The 26020-nt window shown below is 41.3% G+C and overlaps 1 protein-coding gene across 1 annotated transcript; it reads right to left on the bottom strand.

Annotated features, from left to right (window-relative positions):
* Positions 1–307: 307 nt before the first annotated feature.
* On the bottom strand, positions 308–26020 carry LOC138283444 (gamma-crystallin-1-like). Its single transcript, XM_069221396.1, has 3 exons — positions 25914–26020; positions 19257–19499; positions 308–647 (listed from the first exon to the last, which is right to left on the bottom strand). Exons 1-3 carry the CDS (start codon positions 25920–25922, stop codon positions 372–374), a joined length of 528 nt encoding a protein of 175 aa, XP_069077497.1. The 5' UTR covers positions 25923–26020; the 3' UTR covers positions 308–371.

Genomic DNA, 26020 nt, shown 5'->3' with positions numbered 1-26020 from the left:
TGCACGTGCAGTATCGTAGCAGAGCTTATTATCGTGATGTCGGTACTGTGCAAGACGGGTTGTCCAACGTTGACGCTCTATGTAGCTAAAGAGGATTGGTTGGATGGGCAGAGATGGCTACATGGTTTGCAGAAGATCTGAAGCAACTAGTGTGATACGATGAGTCCAGTTTAGTGGCCACTGCATAAAGTTAGAAACAACCCACTTTTTCACTAACAGCAAAAGGTGTCAGGTACTTTGCAACAACTATCCCTCAATAAATCAACATTCAAAGAAACCACTGGCCGCAAAACAGAAAACAGCGAAACAGTATCTGAAAGACTTTATTCATTTTGGAGGAAACATGTCACAGATTCACGGAGACATACACTTTAATAAAGTTCTTGGACACGTCTGAAGGAACCAACCCTGGCGTTTGCTGCACCCCAGTCAGTGAACCTCCTGTATTCACCAGGTCTCAGGTAGTACTGAAGCCCCCTGTAGCTGGGTTCTGCATAGAAGATCCAGTGGCCCTCAAGGACATTACAGGAGTGGATGTCATTGTAGTTGAACTCTTCGTAGACATTTGGGCAATCCTCAGTGAACTCCATCATCTGACCTCGAAACTCTTCTCTTTCGTAGACTCGAATTCGGAACGAACCACGGTACTGACAAAAGGGGAAGACAAAAAACAGCAGAGAATGAAAATGTTTGTTTTGTTATATAGAATGTAATTTTATGTTACAAATGTGTTATCAGAATTCACAAATCACCTGAGAATAAAATCATGCGAGTCATTGTATGAAAGAGGACACTGAATACATGTTAACTTTAGTGAGTCTGTAAAATGAAGTGTTCTGTTGTAACAACCGAGTGGTTTCAATACCTCTGGTCATTATCAACCATTTCACCAATACGCCCTTTATCGATCAAAGTCGGGGTAAGGCCTGGGTGAAATTGCGATAACACTGTCATAATTCAGGTAATTTCGAGAATTTGGGATTATTCTGGGCATTATTCTTGCAAGGCAAAATTCTTAAGTTACCCCATTACACTTTTTTTTGTGTATTTATGTTGCATTCACTGCAGAAATATAGTGCAGGAGGGCACGAACATCATGAGACGACGATGGCTTTGATGAAAGCCTTGTCGATAGGAGTGAGGGCATTGACGGTGGTGCTGTTGATATTCTTGCCATCGATGATGATGCAGGTAAAGTTGTCAATGGCTTCACCAATGACAAAGATGCTGTCGTTGCCGTTCTTGTTGTCAGGGTCACCACTGCTGTTGTAGTCACCAGCATGAGAGGGACTGCCTGCTCTGACAACGATGCCCCAGCGTTGAATCAGTCATTGGGGGGATGATCTTCGATGACGGATACATCGACCAATGGATTTTCTTCATTGAGGTTCCTTAAAAGGTGTTACAGGAACCAATTAAGGGGAAGAAGGAGCCTTTCTGTGAGAAGGAGCAGGCTCAGCAGGTCCCTTACTCCCATCGCTCTCAGAACTGGTATCCCTGCTTTGGGATTTCACCCTTTTGGAGTCCTTAACAGATGAGGTTGGCTCTTTTTCTCACTTTCAGAGTCAGAATCAGAGTGAACTCTTTTCTTTTGATGCCAGAGAAGACATCACAGTCTTTTAGGGTTTTAGCTGACAAAGTCAGACAATGTTTTCAGTCCTTTGGCTTGTGGTGAGGGTACTGGCAATAAAGGTATTCCTTTTAGGGGTCCTCAGAAAAAGTCTTGGCTTCACAAGGCCTAAAAAGCCATTTTTTAGATCCCTCTGACATGCTGGAAACAATCCCAAAAGACTGTACCTCAGAATTTGTTTGAAGGTCAAAGACTAGCTTGGAAGGTTGACAGGTCAAATGTTGACAAGAGTAACACTGTGACTGAGCAGACCTCAGGCAAACTCCCTAACACATGGCATGCGGTAAGAAATCTGAGGTATGGTGGCTATGCAGGGGATGTGTGCTTCAAGGGCTCTACTCTGATTGATTGAAGTTTGGATGCATTAAAACAATGTGAATTGGCTACCAATGTTCATTGTTTGCAATGTAATTCCTAGTGCTTTTGTGTTAGAACTGCTTTTATTACTTTTACTGTGGGGTTCCCACCATGTCGACAGGGAGGTTTCAATCATGTGAATCTATGAAAGGTATTGATACTGGAGAAGTACAGTGTACAGGTAAAGTTTTTACTATGTTTTTATTATGACAGTGCACACCTATTTTAAATACTATAATGTTGAACAACTTTACTTGTTTTGTGCAGAAATTAAGCTCATGGTTCCTACATGCTCTTGCTTTGCAGTTTGGATAAGAAAAGTAGCAAAATTAAGATGTGTGCCCCTGTAGCACAGGCTAATAATGAGAAAACTAGATAGTGATAAAGATTTGCACTGCCTACTGCATGGTCTACAAGTAATTAAGAAGAAGATGCAGGTGGAATACTCCCTAACTTCTTTTGTGCTAATTCTGAGATAAATTCCAAAACAGAAATGTAACAGATGTGGATATTAATAAAGATAAACCACATTGCCTCTCTTAAGCCACAGCAATAGTACCTCTACTCCTAATTGCCTCCCTTGTATCCAAAGAAGTTAGATGCTGCAATATACCATTAAAAGAATCTGGAATTAATACAGTGAAACAACAATTTTCAGCTCACAAAACAAATTAGGACACAAAAGGCCTAGAATGCTGGGAACATGGAGGAGGTACCTCACAAGGCAATAGAAGAGATAGAAGAGTACCAGAAGAACTACAGCTCCTGAAGTCAGGTGTGCAGCCAAAGTCACTATAAGACAAGCAAGCTTCCAGAACCATAAGGGCAGACAAGGTATTTACAGCCACCCTATGCAGAGCTACCCTGTCTGGCAACATCAATTGTTGTGGCCAGTAACATCTCACAGCTGTATCTGAATTGTTCAGTTTCTTCACTTTGTTGTATTATTTCCCTGTTTGACTCCCTAGATTTCCTAGTTCTTTGCTGTCCTCTTACCTTCCTTATTTAACATATTGCCCATTTCCTCCCCTTTCCCATGCTTTCTCCTTCCAAGTCCTGCTATGGCTTTCCATCTTTAGTTCAGTCCCTCAGTGGCATTAGCAATACTATTGTGGGGTAGTTCCAACATGCCACCTATTTACACCACTTAACAAATTGTCATCCTTCTGCTTCTTGATCCAATAAACGGCAGAAAATTGATGATCCAAGCCATAATTTTCTCTTGTATAGATTATTTGCTGTACTTAGATCTTCTTGGCTGTCTCGTTCATTCACTGAAATATGACAAACATGGCAGCAAGCCTTCTACAAGGGTTCCTAGCTTGATCATCCATTATCCATCATCTCATTGACCTACACTGGATTTCTTATTCCTCTTCCAGAGCCTTGAGGTCAGACTCCTTCGAACTTCTCTTTCTTCCAAAAATCCATCATAGACAGGTTGTTGGCACACCATTTTCTGGCATGCTGCTAAACATTGGAGTACTCTTCCAGTTTTATTATATTTTGAGCATTACCATTTATCACTAATCCCTGTGGAACCTAGGATTTCAACCCAGTGCCAGAAACGCTTTTATTGGGTGTAGGAGCAATTTATAAATAGTATTTACTCATCCTCCTCATAGTATGACCTTTGTATCTCAATCACTTATGCAGACTATGGAATCAACAAATGTTATGGTAGATATAGTCCCTATTATAAAAGCAGGCAGCAAAACAAGCAGATAATTTCTTTGTATCATTTCTTAAAACAAACCAGAAATATTTTTGCCTCTAATGTAAATCAATATTTGTCCTATGATAACATTAAAAAACATATTTGCAGTGTTTCCTAAATAGTAATAAACAAATGCAAGAGTCATGAGGATCCATTCTGAGGTTGCACAAATCATTTGCAGTACACAATCAGTTTTCTCTGTCCACCTCATAGTCTGTTCTTTTGTCTTTTACATTTACTAAGGACTGTTTCAACCACAATGTGAATTATTGTGTAATCAGTCCAAAGGCTGATGAGAGTTGCAAGAAATTGGGATGTTGGTTATGGGGGTGAAACCCTACAAACCCTACTCAAGCAACAGGCATAAATCTCCTCAAAGTGAATCACAAAAAAATAACTAACTTAACCTGTACTTAAACTTTTAGTAGCTTGATACAAAAGCAGTTAGGCTTAACTAAGAGGCAATGTGTAAAGTATTTATGCAGCACACAATAGAAAAATCCCACACCAATTTAGAAAAATAAAGTACCATCTAATACATTTTTTACTCCAAAATGGCAAAAGTCCAATCAGTTGAACTGAGTTATGAATTTTTAAAGGTTATAGTGAGAACTAGTGCCTAAAGATCAGAGTGCAGATTGCAGACATTATTTAAAATCAGTACAAAATAAAAAGCTTCATCTACTAATAACAGCTACTGTAATAAAGATAAGTGTTGACATAATAAAACATTCAGTGAAAATCGACTTTAAAAACAAGTGTTGCGGGGCTGAAGTCATGGCTTGGTGGACAGTTCTTGTGAGGGTTCTGACCTCGCAAGACACCCTTAGCGGTTACTGGGAGCACAGCAATTCTGTCACCACTTTCATAAACTTTGCAAAGCCTCTCAGGCAGGTCTTTAAGGCTGTGTCAATTTCTCGCAGATGGATTGGGCTCAGTCTTGCCGTATCTTTGGACTTAGAGGAAACTCTGTAAATAGTTGCCTGAGAAAGTAATGTTCAGTGGTGGAGGCAGCCGCCGATGTCTGAGAAGCAGGCATCGTGGGTGAGCCGCTGGATAAGTTGCAGTCAAGATTTCTATACTTGGACTTAGTCTCTCTTTTTTTGGAAGTTGAAAATCTCCAGCAGGACAAGGCTGCAGGCTAATACCAATGAGGGTTCCACAAGGCTCGATACCCCTTCTGCGAAGAGTCACTGAACAGGATTTGCCTCTGCGTAGAAGAACTAAGTGGAAGCTGCCATGAAGTCAGGCCAACTGAAAATGCACTTTGGGCAGTTAGACGAGCAGGAAAGTACTGGTCTGCCCTCAGTTTGCAGGGCAGTTTTTAGCCAAAAATTATCTATGTCCCAAATCTTGGAATTTGGCTATCTGGGTACCGTTAGCACCACTTCTAAGGGTCCAAGACTAGAGAGGCACCACATGGAGGGTCAGGGCTCACTTACGCAGGTTAAAGATGTTTGGAGCCTTTTCGGTGTCTGAGGCTCTGAGCAGGAGGCCAGCCAACAAGCCTCTTGTCACTTCTAAAAGCCCTGGGCTAAAGGAGAACAGGGCTCAAGCAACAGGGCAGACCTCTGGGGCTCAGACCAGGCTTCATGCACCAGAGTGGTCCTCATTGGTGCAGCAAAGAAGTCCTTCTGAAGTACTCAGCAGGCCACATTATTAGTAAGCCCTCTGAGAGTCCTCCCGCAGGTCCAGGAGTGAACTGAAGAGTGCGTTGAGAGTCCTCTTTTTATTCCTGGTGCCTTCATTGAAGTGGGATAAGCTTCTAGAAGCTCCTCTTTCAAGTTGCTTCGAATTTCCTGTCCAACTGCCCTGGTTCCAACCTGGCTACATTTACAATGAACTAGTGTGAAATTCTTTGTGTGAGAGCAGGGCTTAGCCTATTGATGTGTAAGTGGGTCAGTGCCCAGCTCCACCGCTGCATCCTACCTGAGATGGCCTATCTAGGAACATCTAATTAGGGGTGAGTGGGGAGTTCTGCTCTGCTGGCGGAGCTAACAGAGTTTTTGGAACGCCATGCTTCGCTTGGAGTGCAGAGTTATCTAAAAAACTCTGCTAGCCCTGCCAGCAGAGACAAGCTCAACTGGTGCACGCTGCAGCCCAGTATGGACTGCACAGCACAAGCGCAGAGAGTCTGTGCTTGCAATGTGCAGCCCCTAACTGGGCTGTAGCGTGCACCGGAGCAGAGGAGGGAGGCGGCCTCTGGAGCAGATTCGTCATCGCTGGACGATGAGGAAAGGAGGACTCCAGGGAAGACCCAGGTAAATCCTTGTCTCTTTCTTTGTTTTGTTGCTGTTGTTTCTGCACGCTGGTGCACAAACAAGGACTGAAACAGCAGCTTTCACTGCCTACGGCCCTGGCCTGAATTCACTGTGAACCCGTATTTCATTCTCAATAGCTATGAATCCTTCATTCTCATTACCCAACCAAGCTATACTGTAAGATTCCCAGCTATCACAGGAAACTTCTACTAATGGAAGTGGGAGTCTGCTTAAGCAATCAACTACTTTGGTCTTGACTCTAGGAATGTCTTCAACTTTATAATTAAAACCCTAAAGTCTTAATGAGAATCTACCTATTTGGGAGTAGCTAAGAATGACTCCTCCGCGGTTAAATGTTTTGTCCCGGAGTTTATGATCACATCTAATCAATACTTCTGAACTTCATACAAATTGTCTGAAAAGTTCAAGACGCCATACCACAGCTAGGGTTTCTTTTTTGAACTCCAAATATTTTTCTTCTATAGGGGCTAGTGCTCTTGGGGTGAAAGTTATGTTTCTTCTTTTTCATTGGATTTTTTTGTGATAGAACAGCACCCAACCTTTCACAACTTGCATCAGTTGTAACAATGCACTTTGCTGTGAGGTCAAAACCTCCTAGTGGTTTTGCATTTTAAATGTCCAATTTTACTTTGACAAAGTCTTCTTGACAATATTCTGTCCATTGAAATTTGGTCCTGTCCTTTGACAATTGACACATAGAATATGTTTTGTCTGATATATTATAAACACATTTTGCATTAAATTTGATTGGACTCAAACAAAGGTCTCAACTCATCTTTGCTAGAGAAAGGCTTTTAACAATTATTACTTAGGTTGAATACCCTACTTATTCAAGTAATGCTCCAAGTAATTCAGTGTTTGAACAGCAAGTTTACACTAAGCATACTAAGAAGTTAAACCATGCCTTTCCACTACTTTTAAAACACCCTCTAACTGCTTATCAAGCTGACCTTTGCTTGTACCCTCACTAAAATATCATCCTGAAAAAACTTTATTCCTCTAGTATTATTGACAAGCTCGTGCATTAAACACTAGAACAATGCAGGGGCAGAGGCTAACCCAAATGGCATGTAGAAATACTGGAAGCCTATAGGTGTTCTAAACCCTGTTTACTCTTTGTTATTCAGGTGTAAGCGCACCTGGTGGTAAACAGTCGGGTAAATCAATAGACAATTAAAACATTGTTTTCCTTTAGTGGTTGACAGCATTGTGTTAATTTTTTGGCAATGGAAATATTACCACCACAGTGTTATTTTGATGTTTTGGATCAATGTATAGGCAACTTCTGCCATTCTCTCATTTGGTTATGAGTAAAAGAGTTAACCGTTCCGCAGCTTCAATAGTTTGAGAATTCAACAGTCTTCGTATTTCTAGAATAACATTTTCCACTTACAATCATAGGCGAATTCCTCATTGTGTACTATAGATATGGCACCCATTTTCACACATTTTTATGAGCAACCCTTTTAAATATTCCAATTTAATCAGAGAATATATCGGGACATTTCCCTAAAGGTGTAAGTACAGCATTCACACTCTGTTTGACCACTAGAAATTTGCTCAGGGCTATTAGGATCACAAAGGATACCAAAGGATCTTTGGGTGTACCCAACCTAAGACAGATGGCCCTTCTTTAGCAACATACAATTTATCTGCTGATTCTCCATCTTTGAAATCAAACGTGATAGTCCCATACCCTAATAATAGTATGGGTTCCCAATGAAACAGTCTGGTGTATTATCTGAGGGAAGGAGTTTTTGATCCAACACCTCTTCACATTTTTCATTTTAAACATTCTTCTTATAATGTACGAAGTAACAGAATCAGTGACTATGAGTAACTCTACCCTAATAACTCAATCTCACATTCTATGTATTTATGAGAATCCTTATTAATGCCACATATTTGTTCATACATTTTCCCAACACTAATAACACAAACATTTTTTTTGAGTAACAAGTTTGACTCTATTAATATGATTCCTCTTTCTGGATCAATTTGCAAAATGACCTTTTAGGCCACGTAAATTACACCTTTGATTCATGGTCATGCAATTTTTACTATATGCAACGTGTTCTGGGCTATCACAATGATAACATTTTCTTTGACTTTTCCAGTTATTGTAAGCTTCTTTAAGTTTGATCCTATTCCCATCTTCCTTTATGTATTCAGTATGCCCGCTAGATAAAGACATTTAGCTCTCTGCTTTTTGCTACCTTTTACCCTGCTTACCATATCTTTTGAAATTATAATATTTCCTGTAGCAGCTTTAACATATTTAGTAAAAACATGTTGCTTTATAAATAACAGCAATAACATGTAATTGTGCATGATAATGTTTCTGCACCCCTTCATTGTTTGGATGCATAGCGATTTGGTCCCTATAAATTACTTGTAGAGATTTCCAAATCTACATTTTATAACTTTTTTCCAGGGAGGAAACATAATCCTCAATAGATTCTGAATTTTGTGTTTTTTATGACAGAAATGACGATTGTCTATAGCTATGCACATACCCTGTGGATAGTAATTGTCTCAGTCCACCAGTGCACTGAGAAAAAGGTTTCCCATCTACTAGATGTCTAACTTTCTGTTCACCTTTTATCATAAACTTAGAGACATTGTGCGCCTGTAGAAATTACAGGAGTTTTTCATATTCTTCTTAGGTGTGAATTTCTCATAAATGTGTCAAGATAATTCATAAAATATTCCTTCTATTCCTGTCATTTTATTGGATGATCAACAGTAATGGCTAAGAATGGATGAGAAGGTGTTAAGGTAATTGTTTGTCAAGCACAAATGGTGAAAGCTCTATAGTGCTACTTGAGCAATATGACTGGGTGGCTGTGTAATCTGGTTTGTAGGACTGACACAAAAATAAAGAAAGGCTTTGAGTAATTGTAGGTCATGGTTAATATCTGATGAAACGCAGCTAAAACTCTGAAGAAATACCATTTAAAATACTTGTAAACCAAACAGTATTTGTGATTAAATCTAAGTACTGGATAATTGTTGACAAATGTGGAAGAAACACTGAAGAAATATTGATAAATACATTATACCTGCATAAATAATATTGGTGCTCTAAGTCTAGTTGGTTGGTGATTGTATATACAGCCAAAACATTCTAGTATGAGCATTCAAACATGGCCACCACTGTGGTTCACACAATGTGACCTTGGCACTACCATCATCAAACATCATATCATCATTGTGGTGTATAGCACGAGAGATTATGACTGCCTCGGGTGCATGTTTAGCAATGGCACTCTCAGACACTTCTTCATGCACAGCAGGACCTCTTTTTGGGAAACAAAACTGAGCTTGATCATTGATCAGCACGTCCTACACTGGGGCTCCTAGTGTGAACATTGAAGCTAAACTGTGAGGAGCCCTCTGTCTATGTGGCCCAAACCACATTAACAGCTCACCTTTGTAACAGTTGGTACATGTTCCGGCATCTAAAGTGCAAAGACTCAACACATCGAGCCAGTCTCAGCAGATGGTAAATACTTGGCTCTCACAACTTGACTCAACAGGGACCTGCAGCTTACACTGCACAAAATTGACCATGGTGCAGGTCCTTACTTGTCAACAATAAAGATGCCGTCTTTGGGAAGAGGAACTGATGGAAAACAATGATAGTGGCAGGGGTTTCTTGACAGGGCTGTATGTACACATTGCCAAATTTGTAAAGAATGATTCATTAGTAAGTTTACAGTGTAATGCTTTATTTAGGCCCTGGAGGAAGTTGTTTACTGCTCGTTCTTCCCACATGAACTATCTATTCTAAAAGTTAAGATTCTATAGCTGTATGGAAGGCTATTACAGAATATCTTACATAGTTGATTTCTAGAATGCATTTCCATATGGCTACCCCATTAGCCATATTACATGTGCCACAGGATAGAATGTACAATGTGGACAGGACATCTGTATGTTTCCTAAAGAGTATCCCATCCATCAAACTCTAAATCAGGCCCCAAGTTCCAGAACTAAATAAGTGGGATAAAGCTCCAGAGTGGATGACCTCTGCGGTCCAGTTATATGAGCTAAAACTATTCACATGACATATATATGGTAAATACTGCACAAACACTTTTATAACGTTTCCTTTGAAACACAATTCACAACACATACAATTTATAATAGTTAAATAGCTGCCTAACATCCTAGAGATATTTTGACTGAAATGTGACACTCCTGCAAACAACTGAAACTCTATACCACAAACATAGTACACAAAGCACAATGCTAATAGAGTGACAGAACTATGACACTTTTTAAACACTGGCCCTTTTCAAAGAAGATAAAGTCTTCCAAGGTGAGATCATACCAGGATCCACAGCTCTTAAAGGAGGCCACGTGTGAGCCCAAGCTAACCACTACCCCATTGTCACACACCCACATCTGAAACCACAAATTAACTAAAGGGCATGACACACATAAATGGAATACATCATGCAGTCATTTGATAACTATCATAGGTCAAGAGAACTATATTGTATGTGCAAGCCTGTGCCAACACATCCCCTAATTGCAACTTTGTGCTGTAATGCAGAGTAAATGTTAGATTGACTGCACAACAGAAGGCTAAGATGCTACATTACCCAAAAGCAACATTGCCATGGAGAAGATAGTAAAGTACACAATGAAACAGAAGGTGTGCAGACCCCTACTGAGTGATTTAATGGCAGGGTCTGATCCTGTATATCTGAATCACTATCTAATAGATCCTAAATAAACTGAGCACTCCAACCCACCAGGGAGCCTATACAATCACAAAGGTGACCCTGACAAGTACAGAGCATGATAGAAAGGAGATTGTCAGTATAAGAAAGAGAGCTGGGAAACATACAAGTCCCAGTAGACAGTGCTGGCAGTGTTTGAGTAAGTGCTTGTTGCTTTCTGTTAACAGCATGTTGCTCACAAATGTGTGATAGAGGTTCAGAAGGTGGCATACCCCTTGAGATGATTTAATAGATCAAGATAAGCTTCCTTTAGTGAGTGCAGAGGAATTAAGTGTTTGTGTTGAACTTACGTATGTATGTGTCAATGACACATCCTCTGAACAGTGCGGTCATCCCCTGCTTAGTGGCAACCACAGGAAAGGTTGGTTTCAAAGTATTGAGCATGGTCACTCTATGCCGAGCAGTATTGAGCATGGCCACTTAATGCCGAGCAGATGTGGCATTGGCACTGACAGAGGTGTTCAGTGGTTATCCAGAATTGCCAGGCATGTGTTGATGCCCATGTTGTGCAGCAGGAGGCCTATCTGCTGCTTCTCTGGTTTCAGTAGGGTGTCTTAGCTCCTGTTTTCTCCTTGATGAAGGTACACATGTTACTGTGAACACCTCATGCCTTCTTGATGGTAAATCATGCCCTGACATGGTAGCTGGGTTGTGGTGGGGTGGGGTGTTATCAATCATATCTTCAAGGACTTACCTCCCTCTACTTACTGTGAAGACTGTGGGCAGTCATGAGGGATTGGCATAATGTTTGGAGGTGTGGTATGGTGTGCTTGTGTGCACAACTCACTAGGTAGGACATAGTGTCTGCATTTATGCCAAAACTCTACTGAAATCCATGACTGGAGAATCCTGACAGGAACAAGAGGAGCATTTTAAGTATGTGGAAAGCAAAGTTTCTTGTCACATGCCAAATGTATGTTTAGGATGATGTATGCTATATGGTTGTAGAAGATGAAGTGTGTCTGTATACACAATGTCACAATTACAAAGGAGCTGCCATAAATGCTGTAATAGTGTCAATGTGCTTATTGCATCACCACTGTTGTGGAGATGAGGATAGCAAAGCCATTCCATATAAGGTTTAGGTGCATCTGTTACTTAATCTGTTTTTCGATTTAGTAACAAGCTATTGAACATACCCAAAAGCCGTTTTACTGTCGCAAAGGCTCTGGTTTTGCAAATCGGAGCTTTGCAACCACAAGGTAGCTTTGAACATAAGTCCCATAGTTAGCTGAACTTTTGAGGCTTGTAGATAAGTGGCAGCACTAATGCAGAATCATGTGTATTTATTAGAGTTGGTTATGCTATTGAAGAGGTTTCTCTTTAGGTAAATAACATTTCTCTAATTTGTGTGCTCATTGCTCATGCCTCTGTAATGGTAATTTGTGCCTGACACTTGTTGTACTTCCTTTCCTAAACAAAAAAAATTATTCATGTGTTTTTATGATTCTTCACTCTTTTTCAATTTAGTTGTGCTTTGCTTCTGTTTTCTGAATGCGCCACAAACTAAGTGTGAATATGCAAAGCAGGCATCCATGTTCCTTGGGATTATTTTGCTTGCTAACTTGCCAGGATAATTTTCCTTGTTGGCCTTTATGACCCAAATAATTATATCTGTGCCCGGATTATACCAATGAACACTATTGGCACTTTTGTCCTTGTTTGCGCAAAGTGATGTGATGAACGGATTTTTTAAAACCCTCTTTTAGAGGTGGAGGGTACTGAAATATCTGACAATTGTGAATACCAATTTGCCCTAACCCTTGGTTTCTCTGCCTCATGAGGATGTCAGAAACTGTGTTTTCTTTACTCCAGAGACACTACCAGCTCAGTTGGTCACAAAACAATTGTACAAAACCACCGAGCCCAGTGAAAGTAATATTGAGGGGCATATCTACATTGGGCTTCCATTGCATCACAATGTTGACTAGTTGAACCACAAAGAAAGAATTGAACATAAAAATGTCCTTCTGGACGACTGCAAGAATGGAGTTCACAATAATTGTTTGATTCGTGAAGATGGACCTTCGCTTTGCAGGAAATGTAGATGTTGCCATCCTGCAATGCCTGGAGGACTTGCCATGGCTGTCTTGTTCCACTGAATTCCTGCAGTATTGGTTTTGGATGTCTCTTCTCTTCAGGGGAAAAATGATATGGTGGTCAACACATGATGTGGCTCTGCCACCTCAGCCATTTGGCTCCTAGACCACTGAACTAAGAAAGATCCCCAGCATCTAGGCAAGGAGAACATTTCATACAAATATTATCATAGCAAGCCAAATCAACAGAGATAGCGTTTGAGGCTGCAAATTAAGCTTTGCCAGAAGAAAGGTGCAGAGGCATATTTCATGAATCCGGCCTTGCCTTGCGTCTTTACCTCAGAAATCAAGCCCAAAGACTATCTGAATGAACTTGAAGTGATGGCTGCTAACCACTAAGTGCTCTTTTATTGGGGGCTCTTTGCTCTTTCTTCCTCCGCTTTCTTCCTTCTCCCTTTTCTCATTTTTTTTTTCTTGGAATAAGAAAGTTAGTAGCTGATATTTTACATCTGATATTTAGCATTTTGAAATGATTATTAAATATTTGTCACAACTGAGTTGATTGAGTAGTTTGAAGGTTGGTTTTCGGGCTGTGGAGGACAGTGGGCATGGGATCTATCACTCAGGCCTCTGGTCTGATTGCTTCTAGATTTTGGAGGGGGTTTAGGGTGTAGGGAGGGGAAAAGGGAGGAATGTTGGGAGGGAGGTGGACAAGTGGGAGTAAAATCATAAGAGGAGCATATCACTGTAGATAAATGTGCTGGGTTTGAGGTAGGGGAAGCCGTGTGTCTCTTCTCTTGGCAAATAGGGTGGCAGTGATGATTTTGGCGATATCCTAACTAATACCCCAATTATTATATTTTTTTTAAGACTATGGTTGATTCAGTAAAACGGACAATAATATGATACATACGGCCAAAATCCTTATCGCCACAGTCAATATGTGTAGTTGAATGACCACAGAAAAAGAAGGAACTTGGCTGAGGCATTAAAGGTACTTCAGGCCGATGTGATATGTATCCAGGAGATGCATATAGATGGGTCGAGGAAAATCCTGCTTGAGTTTCTAGGTTATATGCTGATTGCACACACTACACAAGGAACTACTATGCGGGGTGTGTGGTAATTTGGGCCCACAGAAACATCTGTATAGTCAAATGTAGCAGTTCAAATAAGTATGGTAGGTGGGCAATCGTAGAATACGAGTTGTCCACAGACATCGTTACCATATGTTCAGTGTATGGCCCGAACTCCGACTATCCAAGTATGTTCAACTTCCTGAATCTAGAATTAGCTCTATAGCTTGTTCCAATTGTTTTGTGTGGGGATCTGAATATTAGTTTGGGCTATCTGTCCAGAGTTTCTTATCTGAGTAAGAAACCTAAGTCTTTTCAGGCCCTCCAACACCTCGTGGTAAGAACAGGTTAATGGATATTTGGCAGCAACTCAAGGTCATGGACCCAGGATACACTTTTTTTCGGCCGCCGCAGGACTCATGCCTGACTCAATTATTTCATTCCCTCAACCAGCCTAACTAGAGAACTATCAATTGAAACATTTCCATGAGTCATTTCCGATCACAACCCTTTGGTAGTTGGGATATCCCTTGTGGGTATGGTAACTCGTTCCCCCAAGTGGACTGGGATGGTTACTTTCAAATAAGAGGCATATTAAGTGCATAGATATCTGTTTTCCGGAGTTTTGGGGGAATGATAGGATTTGTGAGGGGCGCATTAAAGGCAGGAATATGAGGGGAACCCCTTAGCTTTAGTTTAAGGGGGTCATTCTGACCCTGGCGGTCATGGACTGCCAGGGCCAACGACCGTGGGAGCACCGCCAACAGGCTGGCGGTGCTCCCATGGGCATTCTGACTGCGGCGGTACAGCCGCGGTCAGAAACGGGAAACCGGCGGTGTCCCGCCGGTTTCCCGCTGCCCAAGGGAATCCTCCATGGCGGCGCTGCAGGCAGCGCCGCCATGGGGATTCCGACCCCCTTACCGCCAGCCTGGCTCTGGCGGTTTTGACCGCCAGAACCTGGCTGGCGGTAACGGGTGTCGTGGGGCCCCTGGGGGCCCCTGCAGTGCCCATGGCATGGGCACTGCAGGGGCCCCCTAACAGGGCCCCACCAAGATTTTCAGTGTCTGCCAAGCAGACACTGAAAATCGCGACGGGTGCAACTGCACCCGTCGCACCCCTTCCACTCCGCCGGCTCCATTCGGAGCCGGCATCCTCATGGAAGGGGGTTTCCCGCTGGGCTGGCGGGAGGCCTTCTGGCGGTCGCCTGCCAGCCCAGCGGGAAACTCAGAATGACCGCTGCGGTCTTTCGACCGCGGTACGGTCTTCTGTCGGTTCCCGCCAGGCGGGTGGCTTCTGCCGCCCGCGGAGGTCAGAATGACCCCCTAAGTCTTCAGAAGTCTCAGTCTCTCTTCATTAGGAGCACAGCTTATTGTGGCAGTCTCAGATTGCCAAATCTTCTATCAAAGAAGTGGCTGCAAAACAAAGAGCCAGAGAAACTTCTTGCTCACAGGCAAGAATGCTATAAATATAGCAAGCAGGTGGGGCATCTCCTGGCCTTGAGGACTAGGCAGGAGGAGATAGATGAGGTCATGGGTGGGGCAGATATTTTCTACATCTCTTCAAATCCAAGAAGTATTTCATGATATTTACGAGGAGCTGTATCAAGTGGAGGAGGCTTCTAATATTGAGCAGAAAATCTGACAATATTTGAACTCTGAAGCTAGTACTAGGTTGAGCTTGGAGGATGGGGAAGTTTTTAATTACCATATCAAAGGGGATCAAATCAGGGAGGCACTTAAGGCATTGCCCTTGTGCAAGGCAGTAGTGGTAGACATTATACCTCTAGAATTTTATAAGTCTTTCTTCCTAGCTCTTGAGGCCACTCTTGTCAATCTATTCTTAAAGGTGCAAAGTGGCTGTCCAGCACCAGAATCCTGGGCCCAATCTAACATCGTAGTTTAAAAAAGAAAAGGAAACATCCCTTGGAACCAAGTTCTTACACGCCCATCTCAGCGATTAACATCAATCTGAAGATCTATACTAAGGTTTTACCTGTAAGGGTAGGTCAGGTTGTGAGCAAGTTAGTTTCCCCTATACAGCATGGGTTTATCCGTGGGAGGGGGATGACAGATCATATTGAGTGTGTCATCCTGCTATTTGATAAGGCACGTTTAACAGACAATCCCATGGTCCTTGTCCTATTGGATGCAGAAAAGGATTATCTCTGGGCAGCGCTAAAGGGCAACATCATAAGGCTGGGGTTTGTAAACGCTATCCGTGCTGTCTATATAAATCCTATGTCTAGGCTCCAGATCTGGGGTGGGCGATTGGACCCAATTAAAATAACAAGAGAAACAAGACAGGGGTGCCCTTGTTCACCCCTGTTGTTCGCCCTGTATAGTGATCCTTTTCTTAGAAGGATTGAAGCTAATACACTAATTAGTCCTATGAGGACACAGGGACATGAAACCAAGATTCTTGCATATGTGTATGACATTGCTATTGTGGCACCAGACCCAGAAGGGGCTGTAACGGAGCTGGTAAGGGAAGCTGTTGAGTTCATGGAGTTCTCTGGTTGCTCTCTGAACCATAACAAGACCCACCTTATTGTGAACAGTGAGATTCAATGGTGAATAAACAGGTTATAGATCATACAGTCTATCTAGGGGGTTACTACCACTTCTGACTTTGATCAGGTGGTTGAACTAAACCTGCACCATTGTAGAAAGGTTCAACATGATTGCAATGCTCTTCCTCCCTAAGGTCCTCTATTTTTTCAGGGCAATTCCACTATTTTTTAACACATGTGGTTCAAGATTATGGATGGGTTGGCTAGTAGTTTTATGTCATCTTAGACCAAACCCAGAAGAGCATTAAAGTTTTTAATGCTCTCAAGAGCCAGAGGGGGGGGTGAGCAGTCCCCAATTTTAGGCTCTATCACCGGGCAGCGGTCCTTCAGTATATGAAATCACTTACTGTGCCTAAATCTGGGGCTGTCTGCTTGTGCAGGGTGCCCCCATCTATATGAGCTGCTGATAGGGGACAAGGCTAGAAGTTGCTTCCTAAAATTTTTTGAACCCAACTATTATAAAAAAAACTCAAGACTTTACTGGCTGCCTTTAAGATGTGGCCCTTTATTCGACGAAAGATCAGCATGACCTATTTAGTTATTATTCCCCCATTTGGAGATCTCTGCTTTTGCCTACAATTTTTTTTTACTCAAGCTGCTTCAGGTGGGAGCTCAATTTTTATGACAGGGCAGAGTTGTAGGCTGAATATGGTATAGACAAGAGGGATTTTTTTAAATACCTCCAGATGCGTGCTTTTCTACATAAAAAACGCCCGGGCACGACTGGCCTCTCCAAACAAGCAAGATGGACCTTATATGTAATAATTCTGAGTGCACTTTAAGGCAGATGTATAGCTATCTGGGCGAGATAATGCTAGATGACTTAGAGAAACATTTGGAGTAATGTCAGAAAAAGCTAGGAGTCAGCGATTGCTGTTTCTAGCAGTCACTTGCACTGAGTCATACCTTTTTATTATCTGCAGGAACAACACGTAAAAATTTCTTTCTGTATCATTCCCCAGCAAACATTTCTAGGTAGGGGGTACCGCAGGAATTGTCTGTCCACGCTGCTAAATGAGAGAAGCAGATTTCAAGCATATGTTCTGACTCTTCCGGGCACTCGAACCTCTCAAACTAGAAGTGGCCCCATTCCTCCGATTAGTACCCAATCGTGAAATTACCTTGACCCCCAATCAATGTTGCTTGGAGAACATAGCAATATGGATATGGGGAGCTCTTGGAGGGGGGTTCTTAATTTCTTTTTCACTCTCCGGTGGTAATCCGTATCTGTGTTGCTGCTGCTTGGCTCAACACATCCCCTCCCATATTTGGTCAATGGCTAGCACAACTACTCTCAGTAGCCAATCTGAAGAGAAGCTTATATATATGGAAGGGTAAGAAGTGTAGGAAGAGGGGGAGACAGATCTGGGGTCTCTGCAACAGTGGGCAGGGTTTTTTTCTTATTGTATGGAGTAGCTTCATCTCAGAAGATACAACACCCCATGATTAAATTACATTTATTGAAGCTTCTCTCTTGGAGGCCTATATCCTTTTTTAGTCTTGAGATATATCACTGAATTTTGTATGCCATGATTTTCTGTTCTCTCCTTTTTCTTTGGTCTGAGAATATGCTTTTATGTGAGTAATAACTGAATCATGCTCTGATTAGAAACTATATTTATGTGATTTATAATTGAATCTTGCTTGGATGATGAATTTATTGTGGCATCTTGGCTATATGTTTATATTTTTTCTATGTGATATATTTACTGTGCTCGTCTTGTGTATAAAATAATAATATAAAAAAGAAAAAAAATCACTCACTAACCCTGACCAAGACTGCAAGGTTGAAACTCATTGGTGTTTTCTGTTTGCTCCCACATTTTGCTCAATTAAATGTCCTATACCATTACTGCTCAAGTGCTGCTTTCTGTTATTACTCTGGCACAATAATACCAGAGTATTTATAGTTAGCTCAGAAACATAGTAGATCACTCACGACCTGTTAAATGACACTTCCGATTATATGACTCATTAGATTTAAAAGAGAATATTTTTAAAATTGCCAATGAATACCGCAGCCTTTAAGGTAATGTGCGGAGTCCTAAGCAGTGCATGATGGGGGCACAAGTACAGTTAATGGGCAAAACTGTATCTGTCTTATTTCAGCATTTTTAGTTTTTTTTTAACACTTCTTGTCTCATTTCAATAACTAACTGTAATGTCACTTTAACCTTTTTTCAGTGAATATAAACATGTATATGCATCTCAGTATAGGTCTAGCATAATTCCTCTTGGGGCTCAAGAGATCTATCCGGGTGTGCTCCTTGATAAATGGGGCTCACAACAGTGCAAACAACATCCTCATCCTTCCTATCCAAATATTAAGCTACCACCCCAATGAAACCTCCTCAAACAAAACAGTCAGTTCAATCAAACAGTAAATTAAACAGACTACTTGACTGGCAGTTACAACTTGACAGAAATTCATTGACTAGTATGTCTGCCGTAAGACTTTTTGCAAGATCTTTGTTAGGAAAATATGCAACCTTGAGCTGTCCTGGATGTATAAAGGCAGCGTTTTCCATAATGTAAGACTGCCTACTTTCGGCACCCACTAGAACTTGACCCTCTTTAATTTTGGCACGTCCAACTCAGAGTCACAGGCTAACAGCAGTATTTTGGATTTGCACCTGCCATTTAATCCTGCATCCACCTACAACTCAGTGCCAGCTGCTCTGATGATTAATGGCATATTAGTGCCTCAACCATTGATCTATGGCAAACAACTTATATTACAGAGTATCAGGAAGCATTAAGCAGAATTGTATTTCATAGGTAGTACTCTTGTAGTAATTGATGCTAGTCCACAGCAATGCAAAATCCAAACACTACCTGTGGAATCATGCGGCATGACCGGATGGAGTCACTGTGGCTCATCCACTGGGAAAAGTCAGGATACTCCCCTCTCCTCACATAGAATTGGTTTCCCCTGTAATTGGCGTTCTCATACAACATCCAGTTGCCATTTTCCACTCGAATGGAGTTGCAACGGCTGAAATAGGAGTTGAGCTCGGAGTAGTCAGAACTGCACTCATAGGAGCGGCCCTGAAAGTTTCTGTCTTCGTAGAAGGTGATCTGTTGGGATAAAAACAAGATTGTGAAAAAGTCTTTTAGATAGGGTCACGCTTCGATAGCACAGACGATACCAAGGCATAGCATTTGAAGATGCATCCACGATTCCATGGCTCTCTTATCAGGGGCGCGGACTAGTGTCACTCTCATTATGTCCCATATTTCAGATCTGCAGTAGTACCAGAACAATGTATTTGAGGTGAACGGAGGGAAACGAGACATGAAATAGCCGTGCAAAACACCAGCCATTTTGTGTCTCGGCTTGCACACACGTGATGTGGTAGTGGTCTGTTATTAATACGACAGAATGTCTCGTTAAAACAACATTTTGCAAAATTCACACATCTTTGTTACTCCGTTGACGCCATCGCTCAAATGATGTAGGTGAAATGGCAGATGTTTTTACTACTTACCTAGATCTCCGGTGAAATGAGATGAATATCTAATGTACAAAAGGTTTGCTTAGGGCCATATAGGGAAACAGATTGTTGTTTCTCACTGTCTGGCAGCTTGCAAAAGGTACTCATTGTAAAGAAAAAGAGATGTACTCTGCGTGCCTTATGAAAATCAACCATAATTCTGACATGGGCATTCTGAGCTGGTGCCTAGAGCTAGTCAATGAGTTAATTTACCCTTTTTTGAGGAATAACTGAAATCTTCTGGTGTACACCTTGAAAGCTGTTAAAGTAGATTACACGGTCTACATCCCTTTTGCCTCGCTGTAAACATGCATAATGTCCGTAGGTGGACGATCAGCAACCTCTGCATTTAGAGGGATGGTTTTCTCTTTTCTTTTTTGGCCACATGGAGGAATCAATGTCCCTATCACCTGAAACTATGTTCGATTATATGGCACTTTCCCTCCCAAAATGCACACTTCTGGAGCACTCTTTACTGTGCATTTATGTTAGAAAAATTCAATTGGAACGTTTGTGAATTCTCAACAGGTTCAAGTTGTGCTAATGTTGCCTTCATTATCTAAAGACACCCACCCTCCTGCTTCATTCTCATAGTTTACGACATTCTTGCAGGGGGGCATATTTTTCAGAGACGTAGTAAGTTCCATGTTGGCACATCTAATCCATATGTCATAAATGTTTTTAGATGAAATTTTTGCACACTTATCTAAAACTGAGGCGTGCAGACCGTGCCGTGTACAAACATCATCATTTCAAAGTCTCAACATAAGGACAAACAAAAAAAAAAAACTTACTTAGTCCCTCAGGACACTTTTTTTCTAGAAAGAAAACGGTCAATTATTTAACTTTAGAAATTTTCGGAAGTCAGAATTAGACTTATGAGCGTCAGCGAAATGTACCTATATCCAGGTAAATGGCTGTCATTAAACAAAACAAAATACGCACGAAGCATTACTCACAAAACACGTGCAGCCTTACTCTTAAGAGTGCAAAACGTCTGTCGTAATTCACAGAACTCACTTCCTCCAAAAGGGTTTACTCACACAAATGTTTCCAAGTTTCTAATTTATGACCTTTTTTTGGTAACTAAGCATTTCAGGACACAAGTTTTTCATTCGTGTGTTTTCACAGACCTCTACCAACCCGGCTCATACCCTGCAAACGTTCTGTGATGTACTCTTGTCAAAATCACACTTGTGAATTTCAAGCAGTCAGAAATCTACACCCATGTCAAGGTGTTTAGGATTACAGATACTCTTAGGGTATTTGTCTAACATTTGTCATCCATAAAGGAGAAAAGTTTTTTTTTACTGTCTGAGCATGTAAGATGTACATTTTCCGGATTTTCCTACCATAAGAATAAAACTAGATGGAGCCTTCATGCGTTAATATGTCCATTGGATTAGTATTCTACAGTTCAGTTCAGAAGAAGCGCGTCTGGAGAACACGTGAGGCAAGAGTTGTATTTACTAAGAATTTCTGAAATAGGAGAAGCAAGGATGGACGGGTAGGGCAAAACCCGAGGAATACGACCCGACCATCAGAGTGCCATATGCCTTACTTGCCAGTGTATTCGGTATTACTTGGTAGTCCTTCACGATGGCAAATGAAAATGGCGGGGCACAGAGGGACATAAAGACAATGATTCTTGATTGATGATTGTTAGATCTGGTGGCCAGAGAGACCTCAGTGTGAAGTATCCGCTGGGCTGGCAGATCTAGGCTTGCCCAAGTCCTTACACATTAGTTTCATGACATAGCAAGAGCTTGTCATTAGGAGACTGAGAAGTGGGAAGGAATTACATGTGGAAGAAGTCTTTGTGTATTTATTGCTTGGAGGGCACAATTGATGAAGAGGGATTTAGCATTTAGCCACTGTGAGACAATCATTGTTTATTAGCTTTGCTTTGTAACAAGAAATGTTCTGAGAGGCAAGTTAGATGAAGCGTCATACTATATTTGGAGGCAAATCCACATAGAGGTTGGTTGGGGAGGGGGAGCATCAGTGAGGTACTTGTTAACTTTTCTCTTTTTTTTATAGTGAGGGCTAGAGTTACATAGTCCCCTGCAGCCACCCCAAAACCTGCCCTTGGCATGAAATGGCAAGGAAGCTGGGAGTCCTTAAAAACGGTTGCCAACGTCCATCTCCTGGTGTGCCCAGGACCACAGGGTGCTTGAAAATTCCGTCAGACTTGCCCAAAGGCTAGAAGTGTTTTCACTCTCCCCCAATCAGAAAGTACACAGCAGCCTGCTGTTGTTTACCTTTCCTACTATTGTACTGCAGGATCATAGGCAGTTACTAGAGCTCCTTGTGGAGTCCAGACAAGGCTTAAATAACACAGAGTTTTAAAATCTAGCCCTGTGAATTTAAGGAGACATATGAGGACTCCACATCAACATATAGCACTATTATCTTTTTAAAACCGGGTGTCTTTGTTCAACTTCTGCATCGACTGACATTTTTAAAGACATTGAACTCTGCCCAGCTCCTCTGCTTCCATCTAAATTAGCATGTCACTGAAGGGAACAACCTTTCCTCACACAATGCTATGCAAGAGCAAAAGCAATGTGCAGTGGATTTGATGTATACATTTGTGAAGTCACGTGGGAGGGTATGAAAAGTGTGATGAGTTACGTTATGGAATTTTACTGTTTGGCAGCATTTCAACTAAAGCAGATATTTTTAGATGAATTTCCTTATTTTAACAAAAGTTATTACTCTTCCAAGTACCAAATACTTGTTTGTTTGTATGTACCTATTTAACCACATAGATGGCAAAAAACAAAGGAGAACTACTCTGGGAAGTTCCCAATTTTAGGTGGAGAGCTGCTCTAGTAAGGAGCACCCTGCAACACCAACGACACTCTAAATTTGCTCACCTCAAATGTCTGCTTATCTAGCGAAGCTTATTACAGCTTTGGACTGGTCAAATACCGTCCAAGCCAACCTGGAATGAGTTTTTAAGCTATACCCCTCTGAAGTGCTCTAATGAGAGCGAAACACGTGTCAGGGGTTGCTTTACTCATTCCAGGTTGGCTTGGACGGTATTTGACCAGTCCAAAGCTGTAATACTGTGCCTGGAGTAGTAAAAGGCTTTTGTCATTTTACAGCTCGGCGAGGATGTCACTATGTCAATCCTATGCTTAAAGATTTTGCTGTACAAATGGCAAAAGACTTTGTCACTATCTAGCTCGTCGAGGATAGCACTGTGCTAGATAAGCAGACATTTGAGGTGAGCAAATGTAGAGTGTTGTTGGTGTTGCAGGGTGCTCCTTACTAGAGCAGCTCTCCACCTAAAATTGGGAACTTCCCAGAGTTCTCCTTTGTTTTTTGCATAATTTATGCGTCACTCTAACCCTGAAAGGGCCTTGGTTTGATATATATATATATATATATATATATATGTATGTATATATATATATATATACACACACACGTATCCTTAGATTCTCTTTACAACTTCAAAAGTTAGATCACATTTTTGTTCTGTCATCCCACTTAATAATAACTAGTTTTCGGGGACCCCCCTACTAAATCATAATTGGAATCCGGCAACACTTAGTGAATCATTAATGGAGGCAAGGGGCTACGGCCTAAGCAAGTTTGATGATTTGCACGTCAAAACAACACACAAAAACACAGACACAATTATTCATCAAATAAATACACAAATATTGAAATATTTAATTTAACTCACAAATATAAAAACATCAACATTTTAATTTCAATGGGACGGTTGGGCATTTTCTAAATTCAACTGAGGACATCAATTGCCCATACATCATTCTGGTTGATGAATTTGGCACTGCTCTCACAAATCAATCTGAGGACACTAAGCCTCGATTTCAAATTTCTTCACATTTAGAGAAAGCTTTTTAAGTTTTGAACTTTCAATTTTGCTTCTTTTTTAATATACATTTTTTAATTAGTCAGGAACCCTGTGGGGTCCCCAGACAGATTAAGAACCTGTTTTAAGACATATTGGTTATTAGAAAATTGGCAGCCCATCCAATGTTTGAGTACACCTACTACACAAGCAATCACAGCAACACAAACTGTGTATAGTGGGATTATTAGTATTCACCAGTCATATACCCATATTTATTATTTGTTGCATCTCCCTTATGCCATGCATGGGGAAGCAAGGGTGACAACACTAAAGTCAAATATATCAATCCTTCAAGGCCATCTTGCGTGGTCCTGCATGCTTCAGAAATCTGGAATAATGCAAGGCAGTGCAAATCGCTGCCTTGTGTTACTCTGTCCCAGGTATGCGCTCCATGGGTGGAGCATGGGTGTTCCCAAGCTCCCACCCATTGACTTTGGCACAATCCCATATTAACCATTAGTGGTAGAACTGGGATTGTGTCAAAATGTAACACATCCTGCAGCACACATAGAAAGTGGAAAATGTCTCTCAGGATTGTGTTTGTGCAGCAAGGTGTTCCTTCCTGCACAAAAACAACCCTGCTTACAATGCAGGCACCATAGCACCATGGTGCAAGGGTGCATTGGCAGTAGGCAGCCAAAAGTGCACCAGCACAAGGAGAGGACAGGAACACGCCAAATGATGTTAAATACAGCACATTCCTGCCCATTCCTTTTCATGAAGTGCAGCAAGGTATCTTTCTGTGTTGCACTGCGTGGAAGTGTGATAAATATGCCCCATGGTGTCATCTGATATGCACAGTCAGTTCTACAAAAAGGGACTTGAATGGCCAAAAAATAAAACACCAGCTATTCAGGTTCAATTCTAACCTATACCGTCTACTCTGTCTTCTATTTCCTCTTTCTTCTTAACTCTTCTCAACATACCACTCCAGTTCTCTTCTCTTTTCGCCTTGCTTCATCCATGACTTTTTACCCACTCCTTATTGACCTCCTACTTGTCCTCACTCTACAGATCCATTATCTTCCCTTCTCTTCGCCTTTCCAACTTTATTTTCTATCAATTCTCTCCATGTATTTGCTTTTTCCTTATCCCCCTCCGTGCCTGCCAATCCTTAGCGCTTCAAAAGCTTTTCTGATGCTGGCTGTAGCTAGCTCGAAGTTCATTGTTTTACTTTTTTATCAATAGTTCCAGATCTCTATTCTTATCTAACAATGTGCAGATTTCTGTTTTGTTGTGCACTGACAGTTTGCTTGGTAGAGATGTGCTATATAAAATGTGACATTAGTAACTGCATTGGAGCAAGAGATCTTGTATCATAGCACCTAGTAGCGATGTATATATCAGTAGCCTGTTCTAAAACGTTTTGAAATCGATTGAAAAAAACAGAGCCCAGTTACAATTCTCAGTTAAATACAGCGTGCAGTAAAGTACGTGCCACTCTTCATTTAAATGCATTTTGCCATTGAGCATCTGTTGCAATTCTCTGAAATGCATTATGTTTTGAAAGACAGCAGATTGTAATGAAATTAGAGGCTTGTGCCCCTAATTTTATCAAACATATTAGGTGACAGTTCTTCAACCATGTAGCAATGAAATGCTGTCTTCAAAAACCACCAGTTTCAACCACGCACTCTGCAAGGGTGGGTGTGACGTTTAGCTCAGTTTTTACTGGAAGGATAACCTTCCAGAACAAAATATTATGCTTAGGCTATCTGTAAAACTTTTTATACATTGTATGCGGGCTGTACAAAAATCGAAAATGCAATTTTTAAAAAGTTAGGTGCTAACAAAGAGATAGTTTTTCATTTCTCCTGTCGCAAGGAGGTAAGCTCTTTTTTAACCAATGTACCACCCACCTAGAGCACCCCTGTCATAAAGTAATGCCAAACACTGCGAATCGGAAATTGCTTCACTTTTAGGACTACTTTCCATCTAATAAATGTTGGTGCTAGATGGTAAACACTTTATCTGCCGGTTTGTGTCACTTTCAGTGACTTTGTACCAGTGCACGGGATGCTAAAAAACCCATCAAAGAAAAAACGTGTGAATCATTTAAGGCCGCTGGAAGTGACGTCCATCTTTGAATTCATGGAGATGTTTGCTTACCTTTCCCATTGTGGCTGTTATGGAGTCACGCCTTCCTCAGTGCTTCCAAAGGTAAAGTGCTGCTCCTCCTATATATACCGAGTGACCCACCGGATTCCTGCTGCATG

This window comes from Pleurodeles waltl, chromosome 3_1 (assembly GCF_031143425.1).
Source record: "Pleurodeles waltl isolate 20211129_DDA chromosome 3_1, aPleWal1.hap1.20221129, whole genome shotgun sequence".
In the NCBI taxonomy this organism is placed as follows: Eukaryota; Metazoa; Chordata; class Amphibia; order Caudata; family Salamandridae; genus Pleurodeles; species Pleurodeles waltl.
Note: the sequence above shows the minus strand (reverse complement) of the source record. Positions and strands in the feature narration are given on the sequence as shown.